Source organism: Cebus imitator, unplaced genomic scaffold, assembly GCF_001604975.1.
Source record: "Cebus imitator isolate Cc_AM_T3 unplaced genomic scaffold, Cebus_imitator-1.0 Scaffold4, whole genome shotgun sequence".
In the NCBI taxonomy this organism is placed as follows: Eukaryota; Metazoa; Chordata; class Mammalia; order Primates; family Cebidae; genus Cebus; species Cebus imitator.
In genome coordinates this window covers 13354275-13378133 of record NW_016107319.1, presented here as the reverse complement: position 1 = coordinate 13378133, position 23859 = coordinate 13354275, and the positions used below count along the sequence as shown (strand labels likewise).

General features: G+C 39.9%; 1 protein-coding gene across 3 annotated transcripts in view; it reads left to right on the top strand.

Annotated features, from left to right (window-relative positions):
- Nucleotides 1-23859, top strand: part of NR3C2 (nuclear receptor subfamily 3 group C member 2) — a 358115-nt gene that overhangs the window by 216985 nt on the left and 117271 nt on the right. For all 3 annotated transcript variants that reach the window (XM_017532742.1, XM_017532733.2, XM_017532746.2), the window contains exon 4: nucleotides 17240-17356. In XM_017532742.1, the coding sequence (XP_017388231.1) occupies nucleotides 17240-17356 (117 nt within the window). The remainder of the gene's footprint in view (nucleotides 1-17239; nucleotides 17357-23859) is intronic.

The following is a 23859-nucleotide window of genomic DNA, read 5'->3' as shown; positions in this document are numbered from 1 at the left end:
AAGAAAGTAGTCATTGCCACTAAGATCTTGCCAGAGCAATAAGAACAACGTGAAATGGGAATACTTTTAATAGCGGATGGTGTTTCTTGCAAAGCTTAATTAAGATAATGCAGTGCTACGGGGCCCAGCTTGTAATAGTGCTCAGCCAATGTTAGCTGGCTCCTTGACATTTCAATAAAGTGTGTGGATATTTTAGAGAGAGGAGACATTTCTGACCAAGGTCAGGGAAGGTTTCCAGGAACGTTGAGGTTTAGAGAGGGCCTTAGACTTGGTAGCGAGGATGTGAAAGTTTCTGACTCTAGTCTCCAGCAGGGAAAGAAGAATGGGCTGATGATAATTGACAGAGCCTCCATTATGTAACCATTTTTACAAATTCCATTAATTGATGGCTGAATATTATTATGAATAATAAAACTAAGTTTACTAGAAAATGATTGGATCAGTCCAGCTATGTACACATTGCTGGTATCTGATGAATGCCATCCACCTTGTTTTGACAGATGGAATGCAGAGCTGGGAAAACTAGGCTATTTTTGGCCTGCAAGCTGTATTTTGTTTATCTCCATCCTGCTACATAGAGGCACATTATTTCACGTAACTTGATCCGAGGTGTTAACCAAACTCTCTCTTTCTTTAATATTCTTCCAGTGAAGCCATAGCTTATCAAATTTAATAAGTGCCTCTAATTTTTCTTTGACTTTAAAATATTCTTATAGGCCTTTTCCTAACATATTTTATCAATTGTATAATTGCAACATAAAAATAAATACATAAACAAGTAGCCTCCTTAAAAATGTCTAGGACTGCAGTGAGTAGAGAAAAAAGGCAGTGAGCCTTCCATTTCTGCATTTCATTATCTTACACCTAACGAAAGATTCTAAAGCTTTTTAAAGATTCTCGTGTGATCACAGTTTGGCTTTCAGCAGTGTTGGAGCTGTTTAAAATTTGTGTATGAATAGATACCTATACACGTGCATATACAGTCTTATATTTTTCGGTTTTTGTATCTCCAGGAGTAATTGGCTTAGAAGTATTTTTGTAAGTGATTTACCTGATCTTTGACTGCCTTTCTCATCAGAGGCCATTGTGACTGCTTTGGAATTCTTTTAACTAGTTTGCAACTTAAGACTCTTACATGAAATAAGGATAGTGATTGCAGCTCCCTTTCCTGTCTTTAACAGTTAGCTCTGAGTTAGGCTTCACAGGTATGTACCCTGGCCACAGGCAAGGCCACGTCTCTGGTTTTACTACCAATTCATTCTAATGATCACTTTGTATCTTTTCTTCAACCATTCTGCTTTTCGGGGCCATAGAAGCAATGAGATATAAGCACAGGGCAATAGAGATCATCTTATCTCATATCTACTTTGTACACATGACGGAAGAGACTTAGAAAGGCTTTAATTTGACAAGATGACCCAGCAAGTTAGTGATTTACAGATTGTGGTGGTTTTATATATGAAAATGTTTAACATATTAGAGTAATAATTTATTGGTACTTGTGGATACAAAAGGCTTTTTAAACATATTATGATTGCTTTGCACTTGTTATGTCTCAGAATTTATTGGAAAACCAGCAATCTAGGACAGTTTCCTTGGATAGAAACTCAGAATGGGAGCAAAGGTCCAACCCTGCCTCAAACCACAAGTTTTTTCCCCTTTGGGAATATGCACAGAAAACACCAACAAGTGAGAAAGCAAATTATCTTGTCTTAATTCACTGGGCTTGGGTCTGGAGCCCACAGGAGAGAACATTAGAAACCCAGAATTAGTGGCCGGGCTCAGCGGCTCATGCCTGTAATCCTAGCACTTTGGGAGGCCGAGGTGAGCAGATTGCCTGAGCACAGGAGTTCGGGTCCAGTCTGGGTGACACAGTGAAACCCCATCTCTATTAAAGCACAAAAAACTAGCCAGACATGGCGGCATACGTCTGTAGTCCTAGCTACTTGGGAGGCTGAGGCAGGAGATTCACTTGAACCCAGGAGGTGGAGGTTGCAGAGAGCCAAGATTGTACCACTACGCTCCAGCCTGGGTGACAGAGCAAGACTCCATCTCCAAAAAAATAAATAAATAAATAAAAATAAAAATAGTGAGGTATATCACACCAAAGCATGCCTCTTTCTGCCTACCTTTATTCTAATTAGCAATAAGGGACTGTCCTCTAGAATGTGACCCACCCAGAACCTCCTCCCAGGAGAAGAGGGAATGGAAGGGAAGGACGTTGCTGACATATAACCTGGGACCCAAGGGAAAGTTGTACCTGAGAAACGCTGGACAGCAGGAGAACATTGCTCGGTAGGAAGAGCAGGCTGCAAGTTGGGAGAAACGGAGCAGTGGTGCCCTAAGCAAATCGATCAGTCCAGTATCATGGATTGGAGAGATGGGGGTTGGGGAAGGGCTGGAACATTCTAGGAATTTCTAACATTAAGATTAAACCAAGGCTTAAGGCTGGATGGGATCTGGAGATGGCAAACCTGGAAGGGCAGAGGAAGGCACAGGCAAGTAAGGGCGAGAAGCAACCATCCTAGGCCTAATTGGCTTCTCTTGGTAAGCTACAAATCAGCTGGTGGTTTTGTTACACAGGACTGTAAGATCAATGAGTCTTTCTCTTTTACAAATGACTAAAATGATAATTAGACAATCAGGTATAGATCTATATGCTTTCTTAGGCCGGGCCCAGTGGCTCATTCCTGTCATCCCAACACTTTGGAAGGCCAAGGCAGGAGGATCACTTGAGGCCAGGAGTCTGAGACCAGCCTGGGTGAGATAGTAGGATCCTGTCTCTATCAAAAAAAAAAAAAAAAAATCAAAAATTTAGCTGGGAGTGCTGGTTGTATACCTGTGGTCCTAGCTATTCAAGAGGCTGAGGCAACGGCATTGCTTGAGCCCAGAAGGCTGATGCTACAGTAAGCTGTGATAGCCCACCCATGATTGCAGCACTGCATTCCCGCCTGGGCAACAGAACAAGACCCTGTTGCAAAAACAAACAAACAAAAAATAAACAAAACTAAACTATATACTTAATAGTTAAGGCATTAAAAGAAAAAACTTTATTTTTGAGACAATTTCACTCTCGCCAGGCTGGAGCACCGTGGTGCAATCTCAGCTTACTGCAACCTTCACCTCCCAGGTTCAAGCAATTCTCCTGTCTCAGCCTCCTGAGTAGCTGGGATTACAGGCATGTGCCACCATGCCAGGCTAATTTTGGAATTTTTTAGTAGAGATGGGATTTCACCATGTTGGCCAGGCTGGTCTTGAACTCCTAACCTCAGGTGATCTGCCCATCTCGGCCTCCCACATTGCTAGGATTACAGATATGAGCCACTGCACTCAGCCATTTTTTACATAATCTTCATGAAAAGCTCTTCCTTTTTGAGAGAGAAAAATATATAATTCCAAATAAATTATTATTTTTCCCTATTGTATTATTTTGTTATTATTTTTCCTTGTGTATAGGATAAATGGTGACAGGAATCCAGAGAAAGGAAATATTTCTTTAGAAATTAAGGTAATAATGGGACAACCTGCTCACCAAGGTAGGGTAGTAACTGGAGTATGTCACAAGGAAATCCAGCGCAGAAGGCAGAGTGCAGAAACTGCTGGTGGTCTGAGTAGACATCATGAGGGTCTTTGGGTGTACGAGCAGACAGCATTTAGACATCGCAGCAGGTGGGCTCTCAAGAAAGGCAGGTGTCAGAGCCCCAGTCTTGGAACTGGGCTTTAGAGGGAGTTAAGAATTTTGTCCTGTAAGAACTAGGGAACTGCAAATCATTAAAACAAAGAATGGGACACGGGGAATGATGCACAAGACCTATTAACAGAAACTGAACCCAAGATGCAAGCATAATGGGTAGAAAAGTGACTTAACACAGAGATCCCAGCTTTGGAATAGAAAGACTGGACCCCTTTCCCCAAAGTTGGGATTGAGTTGAACAGGGCTGAATGCAGCCCAGGAGGGGGAGGTACCATTACTGTGACCATTCTAAAGATGGACATACTAGAGCTTGGTGAGGCTGACTAACTCTAACTCTTACAGTCAGTGTGTGGTGAAACCAGGTGGGAACCAAGCCATCTGCTCCGGGAGCAGTGCTCTGCCATTGCCCTTAAGTGCTTCCTAATCTCAAGGGCTGTGACCTTGGGGAAGGGTAGAAAGTTTGTTGAGCACCTGTGGTGTTCCACACATGGTCCTGGGCATTTTAAATTTGCAGTAGTTCCCCACTTATCTGTGGTTTCATGCTCCCTGGTTTCAGGTCCCCACAGTGTCAACGGTAATCTGAAAAGAGGTGAGTATAGTACAGTAAGATATTGTGAGAAGAGAGAAATAGCACATCCAAATAGCTTTTATTGCAGCCTATTATTATAACTCTATGTTATTAATTATTAATCTCCTAGTGTGCCTAATTTATCATTAAATTTTATAGGTGTATATATATAGGAAAACACATAGTATATATAGATTTTGGTACCATCTGTGGTTTCAGGAATTCACTGGGTGTCTTTGGAACATGTCTCCCATGGATAAGGGAGGACTACTGTACTGTTGCATTAATCTTTATAAGCCCCTGTGAGATAATTTTTGTTACTGACTTTATGGATGAAAGAATATAAGGTTAAATGGCTTTCTCAGCATTTCGTAGCTGCCAAGTGACACAGTCTGCATATAACCGACTGTATCTGACTCCAAAGCCCATTACTACCTTATGAACTACATTAGGAACCTCTGTTGTCCTGAGTTTCAGCTGTAAATAAGAACTAAGCAATTTTTTTTTAGATAGAAAATTATTTTAAACAATTTAGCGAAATGATCAAATACAGAAGGTTAAAACATAGCTATAAAGCCTTCGTAGAAATTGTGAGCTAGATGTTTGCATGTGAAGATTTCAGTATCGCTTCTGTTTGACTGGCCAGGTGATTCTGGTGAACGTGGGCTTTTGTCAGACCTGAGTTTGAATCCTACCATCGCTGCTAGCCCTGTGAAGCACCATGGACAGCTACCTATTTCCTTGCTCAGGCCATGAGGATCATTATCATAAGGACAGGAACAGTGGCTCATACCTATAATCCCAGCACTTTGGGAGGATCGCTTGAGTTCAGGAAGCTTATGTGAGAGGATCACTGGAGCCTGGGAGGTCAAGGCTATAGTGAGCTGTGATCATGGCACTGTACTCCAGCCTGAGCGACAGAGCAAGACCCTATCTCAAAAAAAAAAAAACAAAAAAAAAAAAAAAAAAAAAAAAAAAAAAAAAAAAAGATTATCGTAAACATTAAACATAAGAATGTAACTTGCCTAGCCTCTTAACCCTGAGCATAGTTCATACGCCACAAGCCAGAGTCTTCTTCCCTTTCATCTTATGCAGTCTGTCATATTTTTAATGGCTGCTGCACACTTAGGATCTGGCCCCTCCTCCAACCCTGCCATTCTCATTCTCGGCAGATAGTTAGTTCTATTTCAAAGAGCAAGGCTTGCCGGCTCAATACCCCACACAGTTCTTCTCTCTCCCACCCTCTCTTACCAGATTTTAATCTTCAACTCCACATGATAAAATCATATACAGAGTTCTGGCATAGGCGGATTTTACCCCTTGTATCACTTTTTCATCATAAGTACAAGAATTTTGGTTCAAACAGACTGAAATTTGTGAGTTGTTTCTACTGGGGATAATTGGATAAAGGGGGAACTGGCAGGTTTAGAATATTAATGCAAAAATATCTACCAGGCTTTGACAAGCTAAGTGGATAACTTGAAGGCTCCCATATTTATCTGAAGCATACATATTCTCTGCTTCTTTGAGACAATGATGGGACCAAGAAGGTAGAAAACAACTTTGAGTTATAAAATTAGAAAAGTGTGAGTATTTGGGCCACAAAGAAATTATTTAGGATGGCTTTGATTTTTCTTATTTGGATGAGTGGGGTCAAGGCAATTCGCCTATGGAAAAACAAGTTTGGAGCCAGAAAGTCACAGAGATAAGGATGATTAATTGGAATTATATCTCCCAATCATGCTGTTTGGAAAGAGTCATCTAGATTCTGAGCCTCTCTGGTCCCTTTGCCATTATGCTAGAACACCTTCCACCAAACTACTAGAGTGAACTCCCAAAACACAAATTAGACCTGGACTGGCTTCCCCATTGCCTAAGATTCATGTCCAGACTGTGTCATATGGTCTAACAAGTCCTCACAATTTTGCTGTTTCCTAATTCTACACACATACCCCACTGTGCTCCAGCCACAAAACTCACCCATCCCAAAATATATATGACAGCATTTTTTAATATGTTGTTTCTCTGGCTAGGAAACTTCTCTAACTCCCTTTCCATCCAACAAACAGTCCTCAAGATGCAAATCTATTGTTATTTCTTCAGTGAAGCCTTTTCTGATTTCTGAGGCAAAAATAGTTACTTTCTCTTCTGTATTCTCTTAGCACTTATTCATGTGCTGTTCTTGCCCTAGGGTTTAATTTGCTTAGGAGCCACTCTCCCACACTGGATTATGAGTCCCTGAAGGACAGGGATCTCTTATTCATCTCTCTTCCCAGTGCTGTAACTGGCATGTAATATCCACGCGATAATTATTTGTTGAATTAATAAGAGAGCAAGCAGACATATTGAGTTAATAATGCCTAACTTAACAAACAGAACATATTTACTGTGGTTAAAAACATGTATCCTAGAAAAACCTCTGGAAGGATACAGAGAAATTGATAACAGCGGTTTGCCTTTGGGGAAGGAAACTAGGTGGTTAGAGGATAGGAGAGGGGGAGAGAGAGAGCCTTTTCACTAGATGTCCTATGGTACATCTTGAATTTTGTACCACGTGAATGTATTACATCATTATAGACCCGAAACTAGTCTAATTTAATATTTGTGTCTGTGGCAAAACAAACCTATATCACATAGTAATAGTTTCATACTTTTCTTGCAGACATTTTAGATTGTTGGTAGAAGTTTGTGATTCAGTTGTCCTTTGTTACCAATATCCGCTCTCATCTGGGTTTCATTTCAGTCTAGAGTTATATTGTTGTTCAGAAACTGGGCTATGCCTGAGATGGCAAATAAGGACCCACTGAACTGTGTTGAAACCTTCAAATCTTAACAAACAGTTTGAAGCCAGAGTAGCTGAACAACAGTCCCTTCTCTCTACCCTGGCCTCATTTCTACATTTGAGGTCTTGAGGGATTAGCTGGTTGGGCAAAAATCTGATCACTGAGAACCCAGCATGCAGGATTTTTAAATTCTTGCAAGGGCTGTGCATGTGTTGGCTTCCAGGTCTGGAGTTTAGAGGTATATTTAGATCAGGCAAAAAGTGGTGGATCAGGCAGTATGTATATTTGGCATCCTACATATGATGTAATTAGAATTATAGGTGTGACTAAATTCATATGGTTCTCTTTTCCCAGTGTCAGAGTGGTTAGTGATGTATTGGTCTATGAGTTATCCCTTATAAGGTAGCCTAAATATGTCTTTCACTGCAAAGGTTCTGTTTCTGCACCATTTTGCCCTGATGGCATCTTAAGTTTACTTCTAACATGGATGGACCATAGACAGAGTAAGTGCTGTAATGAAAGTGCTGCAAGTGTGAATCCCAGCTGAGCTAGCCACATGATTTCACCTCTCTGAATGTGTCTTAATTGACAAAATGTGGATAATATGACTAATCTCATAGGATTCCCCCCATAGGATTTTTTAAAGGATTAAATTAAGTGTGATTGGTAAAGCACCTGTCACTTAATAGGAATTCAACAAATGCTAGTTCCCTGTCCACTGCCCTGAATAACTTATTAGTTTATCTAGATAACAGATGTTTTTGCATAGGGAAGTGCAGCTATGTTAAATTCCTAGTATTGAATGTGTGAGAGGCGTAAGTCACTCCTCCTGAAAAAAATGTTCCTTGTTCCTTGTCGGTAACTTACTTGTTTTTTCTTATTGCACACCATAATAAGTGTTTCTCAAGGTTAAAATCTTACAGCACTTGGATTTTGTCATACAATATTATCTTTCATTATCTTTTACTAAACTATGCTTAAAATTTCTTACAGTGATTAAAAGTACATTTTGAAAAACGAACACTTTTCACAACAAGAAGAATGTTTATTTGGGAATTTTGTGCTTACCCACATGGGAAGAACTGTTGAAACACCACAGGAAAAAAAAAACAATGCTAATCTGACTTCTAAATTAAAATGTTAGAATCCTAAAAACATAAATTCAAAGGATTTGTGCTCCAAGGTGCCAAAGGCAACCTATACTTACTTCTCAAGTCAGTTCTTTTCCCCCTGGCATTTTAAAACATGTTAATCCAGGCCCACTCATAAACCTCAGCAGCAGGGGATAGTTGTTCATTGGTTTATTATGGGCAGACCAAACTGGTTTTAACTGAGCAGAGGAAGTTAATTATCGAATGTTTTAGTTGGCTCCAACAATGAATAACTAGTTCTTGTTGGACACCGTCTTAACTCACCATGCAACATTATAAGAATGGGGGGCGTGGGCGGGGCAGGGAGATGGGGGGAAGGGAAATCGCCCATCAGGATCCGCAATGCGGGAATTTGCTGGGACTGCTCTAATCTGTTTCCCAGGTTGTTCGAACCAGTTCAAGAGCAGTTAAACAAGGTTATGTAAGTGACATGTGATGTAGCCCAAAATAGTGACTGCAAACACAGGCTGCTGTTGCTGGGCAGTTGTCAACTGCTTTAAAAAAAAAAAAAAATCTTGCAGCAGGACAACAAATGGATCTTTAAAAATGAGAAAGAGATTTAAGCACAAAGTTAATTTTAAAAGGGATTTGGAGAAATTGCCTTTCTGATGCTGAAAATAAGTGATTTTTTTTTTTTTTGAAATAGGGAAACTTACATTGTACATAAGGTCTGGTTATTGTAGAGTATCCACCAGGGGTAGTTAGTGAAGAGGTACTCGCAAAAAGTTTGGTGCTCTACTAAACATATAGTTCCCATGTTTGAATGAACAGCAGCAACAACCAAACCCTCAGATTTGTTGATGGCTCTGGCATATAACAAACTATTAAGCAATAGATCCTTCAGAAAGTGATAAATATCAAACTTTTTTTATGAGTTACCATCCGTTTTATTTAAATACTTTTGCATCTTCAAGGTATAAAGAAAACATTTCACAAAACATGGGGAGTGTAAAAATAAGGTTTTAATGGAAAACAAAGATTCAGTGGTGAAATTTGTTCAAGATTGTTTTTTAGAAGGAAAACGAAAACACCAGAAGAGGGTTTAAACTATGCCTTCACTGTCATCAACATTTGGCTTCCCATAATGACCACATTCCCTGGGTTCCATGCCTTTTAATGAGCTCCAGATCTGGGGAAGTAGGAATTAAGGAGCAAGATACAGAGGCAGTGGGACAAGGGGGGAACCTTAGGGCCTTTGTAGCTCACTCTGCCTGTGTCCCTGTTTGTGAGATCTGAATCTCAGGGACTCTGGTGTTAACTCTGTTTCTCTTTATCGCTAAGGGACCTATAAAATAGTACATGCCCCCACCCGGATTCTGAACAAATTGAGTTATAAAACAAAGGAGTGGCTGGTGGAAGATAAAACATCAACATTTGGGAGTAAATCAGTTGAAGTACATGACTTAGTGACAAGAGCCAAAAGGGCCTGTCACCTGAGCCCCCAGATTAGGTGCAGGCAAGGGAACAGCTGGATCAGGACAGGCCTCCCCACGACTGGAGGCTGAGCACCTGCTCCCAGAGGGAGCTCTCCCACAAGAGAAGGAAGCCACTGTGTAGGCAGACAAGCCAGATTTACTCTTCTCAAATGTACTAATAAAGCAGACTGAGTAAAAGAGATGGAGAGAGGCCTGCAGGTGGTATCTCAGAGCTCTCTCCCCCTGGAAAAAAATGTCAAGGGTGGGCAGAGGTGTTCCCCACTGGGAGGCTCAATCTGAGGCCCCACCACCGCCTCTGTGGGGACAGAAAGGAATCTGAGTACTAGGGCAGAAGCAAATGTCAATGTCCAATGTGTTCTGATTTTCTATATTCAGCACTCCCTTGTATAAAAGGCTGTGTTTCCAATAAGTCAGTTTTTTAAAACAATATTTTGGCATTCTGTTCACAAGATCTAGTTCTAGCACCTCCTTCCCTGCAAATCCTCCTTTAAAGATTCTCAAAGGTATTTGTAGGTGTCTGCTGTGGTTTGGGGGCTTCCACAACCTGGTTCTTTTCATATCTAGCTCTCCCTGAGAACCTTAGTGTCTTGCTTGATAAAAGGGTACTGCCCTGATGATCAGCCGCGTGTACAGAGGGAAAGAGTGTTTTCCAGATACAGGCAGAGGAGCAGGGCACTCATGGGGAGTTGAAGGAGTTATACAGATCCATTGATGTCATAGAACATGAAAATTAGTGGAGCCAGACAAAAACAGAAATGGGACTCCCTTCTAAGATTTAAAAGAAAAGTAATGGGGGAGATTTGTCAGAAATGCTGCCAATGTCATCTAATAACATCAGATTATGTTTATTGGTGGTTTTAGTTTAGTTTTAGTTTTGGTGCTGCCACCCATGACCAAGCATCAGCCAGGGTTGGCAGGCAGAGGAGACGGTGCATGCAGACTACAGTTTATAGTTGAGGATGTCTGTAGCAGTGGTGTTTGTGTTTCAGGACCAACCTGTATGTCTGTACCTGTGAACAGATACAAACAGGCAAAGGACCAATCTTCTGAGTTCTTTGATTTCTTAAAATAAACCATAAGCATATTGTCCTTCACATCCATAGTAGGAACAATACATACCAAAAAAAAAAAAAAAAAAAAAAACACCCAAACTAGGAGGCCGAGACAGGTGGATCACAAAGTCTGGAGTTCAAGACCAGCCTGGCAACATGGTGAAACTTCATCTCTACTAAAAATACAAAAATTAGCTGGGCATGGTAGCACATGCCTGTAATCCCAGCTACTCCAGAAGCCGAGACAGGAGAATTGCTTGAACTGGGGCAGGGAGGTGGAGGATGCGGTGAGCCGAGATCGTGCCACTGCACTCCAGCCTGGGCTACACACTGAGACTCTGTCCCCCACCCCCAAAAATAACCAAACTAAAACCACCAATAAACATAATCCAGTATTATTAGATCAGATGCCTCTGACCAAGCTTTGGTTCCTTTTTCTGAAATAGCCATAAGTTTTGCTAAGCGCATCTTTGAGCTCTGACCTGCCTGCCTCCTCTCCCTGTGCCCCACTGCCTCGACTCACATTGAATATGGAGGCTATAAGAGCTTGGACTTGAGAGTTTAAGCAGTGAAGGGTCCTAGAAGACCTTTAAACAGATGATGTCATAATCAGATCTGTGATTCAGGGGCATACCTGTGCAGGCTGTACAGAAGATAGAGAAACTTCTGCTGAGGACCAGGGTCCTGAGTGCCTGCCGTAGAGGCCTGAGTTCCCCGTTTTGTGCCTTCAATGCCACTGATGGGAACAGATGGAGGAAGACTCCAGGGACACTTCTCAGCTTCATTTCAACCAAAATGGCTTTCTTTTTTTAACCTATTGATGTCTTTGTAAGAGTTTTTTTTTTTTTTTTAAATAACTTTTAAATTGAAATTAGAATCATTTGATTTAGAAGTGGTGAATTCCTAGAGGCAGGTAGACTAGTTACAAGTCCATTGAAATTATACTGATAATACACAGTAATACATGATAATAGTAATAATGATCATCACAGAAATACAGTGATAACAGCTGCTATTCATTTTATCCTTACTGCATAGCAGTGACTAAGTGCTTTATGTGGTGTGTTATTTTCATGATAACTCATGAGATAGGCACTTTTATAATTCTTGTTTAACAAGTCAGGAAACTGATATATGAAAAGATTAAGTAACTTCTCTAAAGTCACATAGATAGTAACAGGGATTCAAACTCAATAATTCAGTATAACCAAGAGATCCTGTGATGAGGAATGTACTGATGGACATAGATAGAACTCAAAAGACACTTAGAAGGGAGAATTATCAGTACTTTGCCAGAAGCTGAATGTAGATTGTGGGGAGAAGTGGTGTAAATCATGGATAACTTGCAACTTATGGTTCATACAACTGCTTGTAGCTTTAAAATTGGGCATATAGCAGGTGGGAAGGGGGTCGTGTGGGGAGAGGGGATGTGACATTTGATTGGTGAACAGGGAGGGATTGAAGTGTCAGATATTCGGGCGGGAACATTCAGTGGACAGGTAGGTGCATGAGGCTGAAACCCAGAAGAGAGGAAGGGGCTCTGGAGCCCACAGGGCATTGGCAGCCTCTGGAAGTGGCCGGGCTACCAGACTATGTGGATATTGTCTGTTCCTTCACTGCACCCACCCTGCCTGGGCTTCTGCCAGCCAGACCAGTTGCTTACTGCACACTTAACTGTGTCTCGGCCGTCCCTGGGCTAATTCTTAGTGTGAAACACCTGTACAAGTGTCCTTTTCATGTTTCAAATCCAGAACATTCCTTAAGGCTTACCCCAGATACTTTTCTTCTCCATAAAGGCTGACTCATTCCGGAATTCCAGAATGATCCCTTTCTTCTTTAAAGTCAGAACATATCAAGACGATATGATTTATCTTTTTTTTTTTTTTTTAACTTTTAAGTTCAGAGGTCCATGTGCAGGTTTGTTACATAGGTAGATTTATCTTAATCATTTCAATTTCTCCAACCTCATCCTAAACCCTAGAATGTAAGGCCTTGGAAGAAATTGACCATATTTTACCTTTTTATATGCTGCCTTAAAAAATCTCTGTGGAATGGAATTAACTCATTGCTTGGGAACACATGTTCCCTCTTTTTCCTGTTCTCCAAAGGTCTTGCTTCTCAACCCGCTTTTTGGTAAATATCAAATATTGCCTTCTCTTGTCCACTGGGGTGCACTTTCCCTCAAGGCTCCTGGCAAAATGGAATTTAGTCTCCCAGGCTCACCTTTGCTTCTGCCTCTGAGTGTATGTGCCTTCTTACTTTTAAGAGCCTTGACATTAAGTAATATATAAAAATAAGAGATACCAAGAGAAATAATACAACGAAGTTATAACTTTCCAGAATCTTATCCCATGCTTAGTCTTGGGCCCTATCCTAGAATTCTTAGCTGAGTTGCAAACAGATAGGATGGTCCTTGCCTTTTGTCCTGTGTTTAACAGGATATGGTTCAACACCGTCACATCCTTGCCAGCTTTTAGAAGAAAGCTAAAGACTCAGATGGGTTTGGAGCTGAATGGCATTTGTCTTGTCTCAAGTGGACTCTTTTCATGTAGGGGACTTCCCACTCAAGGGTGACAGTCTGCTCCCACAGGACGCTCTTTACTCACTTACCTTTCATTAAAAGTTGATTTTTGTTCTTTGCGTTTTATCATCCTACATTTTTTTAAGTGAGCTAACAAAATAGGTCATCACTACCACCTTTATTTATTATTTTTTATTTTATTTTATTTTATTTTATTTTATTTTATTTTATTTTTTGAGTTCTTTCTTCAGGCCGGGCTTTTTGCTTCTTGCTTTATGTATATATTATTCATTTGAATACATTTAGCAATATAGAAAGCAGGCGTTACTATTTGCATTTTATAGATCAAGATACCAATGCTCAGAAACGTTGACCCACCTGGCGGAGGCTCTGATACCTCCTTATTGACTGACGGAGGATTGGGACCCCGATGGATCCTGGTTGCAAAGCTGATCCCCTTTGCATTGTGCTTTCTCCTCCTTGCCCTTCGTTTTTCTACTTTTCTGTTCTTACACTATTGATGCTTAGAGACTGCATGTCACACAGCCTGTATTTTCTCAGTTGGGACCAGCCCAAGTATAACAAAAAGTTGCTTCTTGATTTCAAGGTAACTGAAAATTGTAAAAGACAATTTTTATTGAATACAGTAACTTTTAAAATAATAAGATTCGCTTTTAAACACTTACTGAATTATTCTACAGGTAAAAGCAATACCATAATTTAAAACAATAGAAAAAAGATATCTCTGATTTATTTTTGAACTCAACTTTGTTATTATTTTTTAAGTCCATAAAGCATTTTTCCTTTTATTTTCCCTTTTATTTTAGTTCATCTGGTTTTCCTGTAAGTCTTTGAATTTGTGTTACACATGTACTAACTGACCTAAGCATCTGGGTACTTCCTTCAAATTTATCCTAACCTCAGAAGCTTTCTGTCTTTTAGAATGGCTGCCTTGTGTCCAGAAAGCAGCCCCAACCTGAAGCAGGAGGTATACTGAACTCAAGTACACAGATGGATGGATAACTGAAGTTCCCTGAGTCCTACTGGACAGATTTTGGTTATGTGTTGTGTTGGTTTCATATGAATTAAGCAATGAGACACACATTACATATTTGTGTAGGTGTAATTTAAATTTTTAATGTTTATACAATTAAAAATCGAAATGACAAAATTTTCTGGAAATGGTGATGACATGTCTGCAACAGTCTCTTACAACTCTCCTATCCTAGTTGTGGAAGATAAAATACTGTTCTGGACAGAAAATCATCCTGTATTGTTACAGTAACAAATTTTTGAAGGGTATTTATTTTTTTAAATCCTTATGGAACAGTCTAGCAATTGAAAGTCTCTTGTTTTTGAACACCCAAAGGAGAAAATCTTCCAATGTGTTTATAAGACAGTGGCCATCTTCTTCCATTCTGTATGCCTACAATCTAAAAAGTCTTAGTTACATTTATTGAAAATTCAGAGAAATGAATCTTAGGCTACAGCAGACCAACCCTTATGCAAAGGATTCATGACCCTGCAACACATTGGAGGTGCCCCATAAATACATGTTGAATTAAAACAAATTTAAGTTACATTTAGTTATTTCTTTAGACTTTAAAGTTTATTCAGTTCAGTGTGTATTACAGATGAAATCTGTGGTTTTGTATTCAATCACATAATACACAAAAGGCACATAATGTCAGTTGTCAGTAGAAATGCTGGCTAGTAGAGGGTGCTTCACTCAACATTCTGTTGCTTCACATTTCCAAAGAGCACCTTCGATGTCTTATTAGACCAACAGTAAATTATATTGCAAATTAGTATTTAGAAAACCCTCTGCTGGTCTTGAGGCACAGCAATATTATCAGACTTTCTAAATTCTGCTTCCAATGCTCTTTTTGGGAAGTCACTTTATCAGTTCTAGAATTAGTTTCTTCTCGTGAATAGTAGCAATAATGATCTTACCTCTGCCATAGAGTTTGCTGCATGGGTTAACTAAGATAGAACTCTAACGTGGCATTAACATTTTATTTTAAAAGTGGAAACCTCTCTAAGCTGCTGTACAGCATCATGAAATGTTATATTTATCAGTTACCATTTTTACCATGGATGTTGATTGCCTTTGTATAATTATGTACACCTACCCATATTCATTAAGAGACTTCCAATTTTTAGAAAAGGCTTTAGATTATTATAATGGTGGGGTTTCATTTCTTCACTTTGATAGGTTTCCCTATTCTGTTAGTATTATGTTGTTGTTATTATTACTAAGATTCACTATAATGTTAGAGAATATATTTTAAATTATTTTAATTATATTAAGTGATACACATAATTTTTATTGAGTATTTACTGTAATTTACTTAGTAATTCTTAAGGGAACATGATGGTACACAGAAGGGAGTGCTTTGGAGCCTGTTCACTACTTTGCAGTAACCAGTGGGCTTCTCTCTCTCCTTTGTCTACATATTTTCAACAACTCATGACTCCTCAGGCTTCTCTCTCCAGTCTACAGCTTAAAATAACATCCATAAGCTGGTGGCATCTCTAGCGCAGCCCTCTTCCTAACCGTGGACCTGACCCCTCCACTTGGATGCCTGTCAGGCTTCTCTGACTTGCCATGTCCAAGACTGAGCTGGGGTCATTCCCAATAAACCATGGGTTCCTTCTGTCTTCCCCTTTTTAATTAATGACAGCTCCCTTTTTCTACTTGTTTAGCCCAAGAATCTTAAGGCCACCTTAACTCCCCATTGCCTCTGGTCTGTCAGAAAATCCTAGCAGCTCTACCACTGCCACTGCTACCACAATAACCCAGCCCACTTTCCTCTCTCCCCTAGGTTATAATAATTTCCTTACCCCTGATCTCTTTACTTCTGTCCTTAGTCACTGCAGTCTGTTTCAACACAGCAGCCAGAGTGATGCTGTGAAATGTAAATCACATCAGTTGACTCCTCTGCTCAAAGCCCTCTAGTCTAGCAGATTCATCTCAGAGTAAACGCCAAAGTAGTGTTGAACATGACCTCTAAGGACCATGTGATCTGGCTCACATTAGCTCTTTATCACTGTCTTTTCTTATTCTCTACTCATTTTCTTCTGCTCATTCACCCTGGTGTCCTTGCTGTTTCTAGAACATGCCAAGTAATCAGCCCTCACCTTTATCCCTACCACATTTGCTTTTCCTTCTTTCTGGCATATGTTCTCCCCGACATGTCCACACAGTTAGATTACAGGATGTATAGGCCTGATGGATCTATAGACCTTTATTTAAAAATCACCTTCTCTGTTCCCTTCGTTTTTCTCCATAGTGCTTATTATTAACATCTTGTACATTTTATCCAATCACCTTGTCTATTGTCTGTCTCCCCCAAATCGAATGAAAGTTAAGAGCAGAGGCTTCTGTCTGTCTTGTTCATCACTGTATCCCTAGTGCCCCTACTAGTGTCTGGTACCCAGTGGGTATTTAGTAAATATTTTTGAATAAATACTAATAAAGCAAGGCTACAATTTCATATTTTGCCAGTAGATGCCACTCTCTAAGCCTGTGCTGTGCCCGCATCTGAATTTTTTTAGTTCTAGTTTGTTTTACAGGATGAAATAGTTTAGCATTTCCAATTTTGTTATTTGAAAGTGAAATTACTGTGAAATCCCAGTGAAGTCACACGTATAAATGGTGGGCAGGCATAGCAGCTTAAACAGCTGCAGTAGGGCTTTTGTTTAGATTGGTGCTGTTGTGATGTCTGCAGGAAATGTGCATTATTGCCTGATCCCATGCAGCTATTAAAAAATTCAAACAATGGAGAAATAGGGCTCTGCTCATATGGGAACCTGTTTGGAAATAAGTGTAATGTTATCATATGTAATCTAAAGTCTCAGCTGCATTAAGCTGATCATCTCTTTCTCTATATTATCCACAAGTCATGTTTTTTACTTATTTGAGGAAGAGCTTTCAAGGCAGGAAAGAGGTAGTTTTATATTCTTAGCATACATATTAATATTTTATAGTAGTATACTCTATTTTAACAGTTATTTTTTATTATTTTAATCAGGGCAACACAACTATTTATGTGCTGGAAGAAATGATTGCATCATTGATAAGATTCGACGAAAGAATTGTCCTGCTTGCAGACTTCAGAAATGTCTTCAAGCTGGAATGAATTTAGGAGGTAAGTTTTGTATTTTTAGTTTAAATAAAAATTGTTAATAGGTAATGCAACACCACTAAGATCTGTGTACTCTCAAAATTGAAAACAAAGCCAAAATGGAGCAAAGGTTTCTAAAAATCTGATGAGTTCTGTTTTCATGCTAAAACATTTTAGGAGAGAAATATTTATTAGCTGGAGTCAAAAAGAGGTATGTTTTATGGCTACAGTCCTGGTGAATTTTTCAAGCCTGAGTTTGCTATGTTTCAAGAACTGGGCACTTAACAAAACTCAAAACAAAAAGGAATGACTTTTATATAAAACCATAGATAATAGTTTGTATTGCACATCTGTTTAGAAATTAGACCTATATGTGATAACATTACCCATATAGGAGTACATACCTAACTTTAGAGGTAAATGTATTAAAGAAATATATATATATGAAAAAGGCTTTGAAGTGTTCCAGAGGCTCACCAAAAGAGGGGGAGAGGGTAAAAAAGTAGAACTAAATGCAGAAATATACAAAATCCATGGATGGGAAGACTCAGAATCCTCAAGATATAAATTTTCCCTAAGTTAATTTGTAATTATAGTATAATCCTAAGAAAAATACCAACTGATTATTCTAAGTTCTTAAAGAATAGCCAGGAATAGTCTAGAAAAGACAAATGAGAGGAACTAGTTCTACCAGATAGGAAACCATATTACAGCTACAATAATTAAGATAGTCTGTGGTATTTGCTTATTGATTGTCAGACAGATTAACAGAAGGTCAAGAAACAGATCCAAATAATAGGAGAATTTTGCACATAATAAAAGTGGCATTTCAGATCAGTGGGGGGGGAAGAAGATTATTCAATAGAAAATACTGTGACAATTGGATAACCATCTGGAAAACAAGAAAGTTATATACCAACTCTTAACTCTATACCAAAATAAATGCTGATGCTTCAAAGATGTAAACTTAGAAAAATAGCCACAGAAGGAGTAAAAGAAAACATGAATTCCTGTTAATACTCTCCAAGTAGGGAAGACCTTTCGAAATCCCACTATCAGTGGTTTTCATATTGCAGATTCAACCAACTATGAATTGAAAATATTTGGTTTAAAACATAAAAATAGGCTGGTGGCTCACACCTGTAATCCCAGCACTTTGGGGGGCCAAGGTGGGTGAATAACAAGTTCAGGAGATCAAGGCCATCCTGGCTAACACAGTGAAACCATGTCTCTACTAAAAATACAAAATATCAGCTGGGCATGGTGGCACATGACTATAGTCGCAGCTACTTGGGAGGCTGAGGCCCGAGAATCGCTTGAATCTGGAAGGCAGAGGTTACAGTGAGCCGAGATTGTGCCACTGCACTCCAGCCTCAGAAATAGAGCAAGACTCCATCTCAAAAAAATAAAATACAAAGTTTAAAATACAATGTAATGTGTATAACATAGCATTCACATTGTATTAGTTATTATAATTCATCTGGAGATGATTTAACACATACATATTGCACGTAGATTATGTGCAATACTGGATTCAGGGGATCATGGCAGACAGGAGGTAGGACTAGATTGCAGCTCCAGGCAAAGCAGCACGTGGAGGCTCGCATTGTGAATTTTAGCTCCAGATCCACTGCAAGAACAAACGGGCAATCCCGAGAGGACCCACAGACTCTCTCAAGGAAGCGGACTGCTCCCGCAGGACCTGGGAGACACTTCAAATACTGTGAGTGCCCCAACTCCAGAAGTGGAAAAGAGAGACCCTCTTCTCCCAAACACACACCCCCACTGGAGAAGCTGAAGGTCTATTTGCAAGAGAAGTTTCTGACTTTATCTGGAGCAGAGTCAAGTTAGAGAGCCCAGTGAAATACAGGGGTAGAGGAAGCAGCAGAAAGGCCCTGGGAGCTCGCTGGGTCCCCAAGCAGCACATTCCTGCCTGATACCACAGGGATCCACTGGGAGGGTGGCTAGAGGAGTGGGAGGAAAAACTCCATGGGGAGAAGGAATTCTCTAACTGAATATTGTAACAATTTGAACAGGGCCAGAAGCCTCCTGCTTAGAACTCAAGGAAGGGTGTAAATCAAGATGCAGACTTCACAGGCAGGGAAAGAACTAAAGCCCTTTTCTTTCCCAGCTGGGAGGCAGATATCCTTGGGCAAGTTTTCAAGCCCCTGTTGCTCTCCCCCTGGAAACAGACTCAGGGCTAATGTGGAGGGCTCGGTGGGAGTGAGACTGGCCCTTCAGCTTGTGTGGGAGCTGGGTGAGGCCTGTGACTGCCGGCTTTCCCCCACTTCCCTGACAACCTGCATGACTCAGCAGAGGCAGCCATAATCCTCCTAGGTACACAACTCCAGTGACCTGGGAATCTCACCTCCATCCCCCACAGCAGCCTCAGCAAGACCCACCCAAGGAGAGTCTGAGCTCACGGATGCCTAGCCACGCCCCCACCTGATGGTCCTTCCCTATCCACCCTGGTAGCAGGAGACAAAGGACATATAATCTTGGGAGTTCTAGGGCTCCACCCACCAATGGTCCCTCTCCACACTGCTATAGCTGATGCTTTCTGGAAAGCATCACCTCCTGGCAGGAGGCAAACCAGCACAAAAATAGAGCATTAAACCCCCAAAGCTAAGGACCCTCGTGGAGTCCAGTACACCCTTCAACACCTCCACCAGAATAGGCGCTGGTAGCCAAACCTGAGAGACCCATAGACAGTTCGCATCATAGGACTCTATGCAGACAAACCCCCAGTACCAGCCCAGAACCAGGTAGACTTGCTGGGTGGCCACACCCAGAAGAGAGACAATAATCACTGCAGTTTGGCTCACAGAAAGCCGCATCCATAGGAAGAGGGGGAGAGTACTCTATCCAGGGAACACCCTGTGGGACAAAAGAATCTGAACAACAGCCTTCAGTCCTAGACTTTCCCTCTGACGGAGCCTACCCAAATGAGAAGGAACCAGAAAGCCAACCGTGCTAATATGACAAAACAAGGCTCTTCAACACCCCTCAAAAATCATACTATTTCAACTGCAATGGATGCAAACCAAGAAGAAATCCCTGATTTACCTGAAAAATAATTCAGGAGATTTGTTATTAAGCTAATTAGGGAGGGAACAGAGAAAGCCAAAGTCCAATGCATGGAAATTCAAAAAATTATACAAGAAGTGAAGAGAGAGCTATGCATAGAAATAAATAGCTTAAATAAAAAACAGAAAGTCTGGAAACTTTGGGCACATTTTTAGAAATGTGAAATGCTCTGGAAAGTCTCAGCAATGGAATAAACAAGTAAAAGAAAACAATTCAGAGCTTGAAGACGTGGTCTTTGAATTAATCCAATACAACAAAGACAAAGAAAAAGAATAACAAAATATGAACAAAGCCTCCAAGAAGTCTGGGATTATGTTAAACAACCAAACCTAAGAATAATTGGTGTTCCTGAGGAAGAAGAGAATTCTTAAGGCCTGAAAAACATACTTGTGGCAATAATTAAGGAAACCTTTCCCAGCCTTGCTAGAGACTTAAACAGCCAAATATAGGAAGCACAAAGAACACCCAGGAAATTCATCTCAAAAAGATATTCACCTAGGCACACTGTCATCAGGTTATCCAAAGTTAAGATGAAGGAAAGAATCTTAAGAGCTGTGAGACAGAAGCACCAGGTAACCTATAAAGGAAAACCTATTAGATTAACAGCAGATTTCTCAGCAGAAACCCTAAAAGCTAGAAGGGATTGGGGACCTATCTTCAGCTTCCTCAAACAATTATCAGCCCAAAATTTTGTATCCAGTAAAAGGATCATATATGAAGGAAAGATACAGCCATTTTCAGACAAGAAAATGCTGAGAGATTTTGCCATTACCAATCCACCAATACAAGAACTGCTAAAAGGAGCTCTAAATCTTGAAACAAATCCTGGAAATTCATCAAACAGAACCTCTTTAAAGCATAAATTGTGCAGAAGCTATAAAACAAAAATGTAAGTTAAAAAGCAAAAACAAAAAACCAAAGTACACAGGCAACAAAGAGCACAATGAAAGTAACAGCACCTCTCATTTCAATAGTAACACTGAATGTAAATGGCGTAAATGCTCCACTTAAAAGATACAGAACTGCAGAATGGATAAGAACTCACCAACCATTTGCAGCCTTTAGGAGACTCACCTAACACATGAGGCCTCACATAAACTTAAAGTAAAGGAATAGAAAAAGGCATTTCATGCAAATGGACACTAAAAGTGAACAGGGGTTGCTATTCTTATATCAGATAAAACAAACTTTAAAGCAAAAGTAGTTAAAACAGACAAAGAGGAACAGTATATAATGGTAAAAGGCCTTGTTCAACAGGAAAATATCACAATCCTAAACATATCTGCACCTAACACTGGAGCTCCCAAATTTATAAAACAATTACTCATAGGCCTAAGAAATGAGATAGACAGCAACACCGTAATAGTGGGGGACTTCAGTACTCCACTGACAGAACTAGGCAGGTCATCAAGACAGAAAGTCAGCAAAGAAACTATGGATTTAAACTCTACCCTGGAACAAATGGACTTAACAGATACATGCAGAACATTTCATCAAACATCCACAAAATATACATTCTATTCAACAGTGCATGGAACTTTCTCCAAGACAGAGTGTATGACAGGCCATAATATGAGCCTCAGTAAATTTAAGAAGATTGAAATTACATTAAGCACTCTCTCAGACCACAGTGTAATAAAATTGGAAATCAGCTCCAAAAGGATCCCATACAAATACATGGAAATTAAATCTCCTCCTGAATGAGTATTGGGTCAAAAACAAAATCAAGATCAAAATTTAAAAATTCTTTAAACTCAAAGACAATAATCACACAACCTATCAAAACCTCTGAGATACAGCAAAGACGGTGCTAAGAGGAAAGTTTGTATCGCTAAACGCCTACATCAAAAAGTCTGAAAGAGCACAATCTAAGGTCACACCTCGAAGAACTAGAGAAACAAGAACAAACCAAACCCAAACCCAGCAGAAGAAAGAAAATGACCAAGATCAGAGCAGAACTAAATGAAATTGAAACAAACAAACAATACAAAAGATAAATGAAACAAAAAGCTAAGCTGGTTCTTTGAAAAGATAAATCAAATTGAGAGATCATTAGCAACATTAACTAAGAAAAGAGAGAAAATCCAAATAACCTCACTAAGAAAGAAAACAGGGACATTACAACTGACACCATAGTAGCCTTGAAATACAAAAGATCATTCAAGGCTGCTATGAACACCTTTACACACATTAACTAGAAAACCTAGAAGAGATGGATAAAGTCCTGGAAAAATACAACCTTTCTAACTGAAATCAGAAAGAATTAGATACCCTGAGCTGAAATCAGGAAGAATTAGATACCCTGAGCAGACCAATAACAAGCAGCAAGACTGAAATGGTAATTTAAAAATTACCAACCAAAAAACTCCAGGACCAGATGGATTTACAGCAGAATTCTACCAGACATTCAAAGAATTGGTACCAATCCTTTTGGCACTATTCCACAAGACAGAGAAAGAAGGAACTCTCCCTAATTCATTCTATGAAGCTGGCATCACCCTGATATCAAAACCAGGAAAGAACATAACGAAAAAAAGAAAACTACAACTGACATCCTTGAGGAACATAGATGCTAAAATCCTTAACAAAATACTAGCTAGCCAAATCCAACAATATATCAAAAAGATAATCTGCCATTATCAAGTGGGTTTCATACCAGGGATGCAAGGATAGTTTAACATATGCAGGTCAATAAATGTGATACCCCACATAAACGGAATTAAAAACAGAAGTCATATGATCATTTCAGATGTAAAAATGCATTAGACAAAATCCAGCATCCCTTTATGATTAAAACTCTCAGCCAGGCATGCTGGCTCACGCCTATAAAGCCAACACTTCGGGAGACCAAGATGGAAGGATCACCTGAGGTCAGGAGTTCAAGAGCAGCCTGGGCAACATGGCAAAACCCCATACCTACTAAAAATGCAAAAATTAGCCAGGTGTGGTGGTATGTGCCTGTAATCCCAGGTTCTTGGGGACCTGAGGCAGAAGAATCGCTTGAACCCAGGAGGTGGAGTTTGCAACAAGCTAAGATCGCAACACTGCACTTCAGCCTGGGCAACGCAGCAAGACTCCATCTTAAAAGAAAAAAAAAAAACTCTCAGCAATATTGGCATACAAGGGACAAGGGATATATACTTTAATGTAATAAAAGCCATCTATGATAAACCCAAAGCCAACATAATACTGACTGGGATACATTTTAAGCATTCTCTCTGAGAGCTGGAACAAGACAAGGATGCCCACTCTCACCACTCCTCTTCAACATAGTACCGGAAGTTCTAGCCAGAGCAATCAGACAAGAGAAATAAATAAATGGTATCCAAATCAGTAAAGAAGAAGTCAGACTCTCACTGTTTGCTGATGATATGATTGTTTACATTGAAAACCCAAAGGACTCCTCCAGAAAGCTCCTAGGACTGATAAAAGAATTCCAC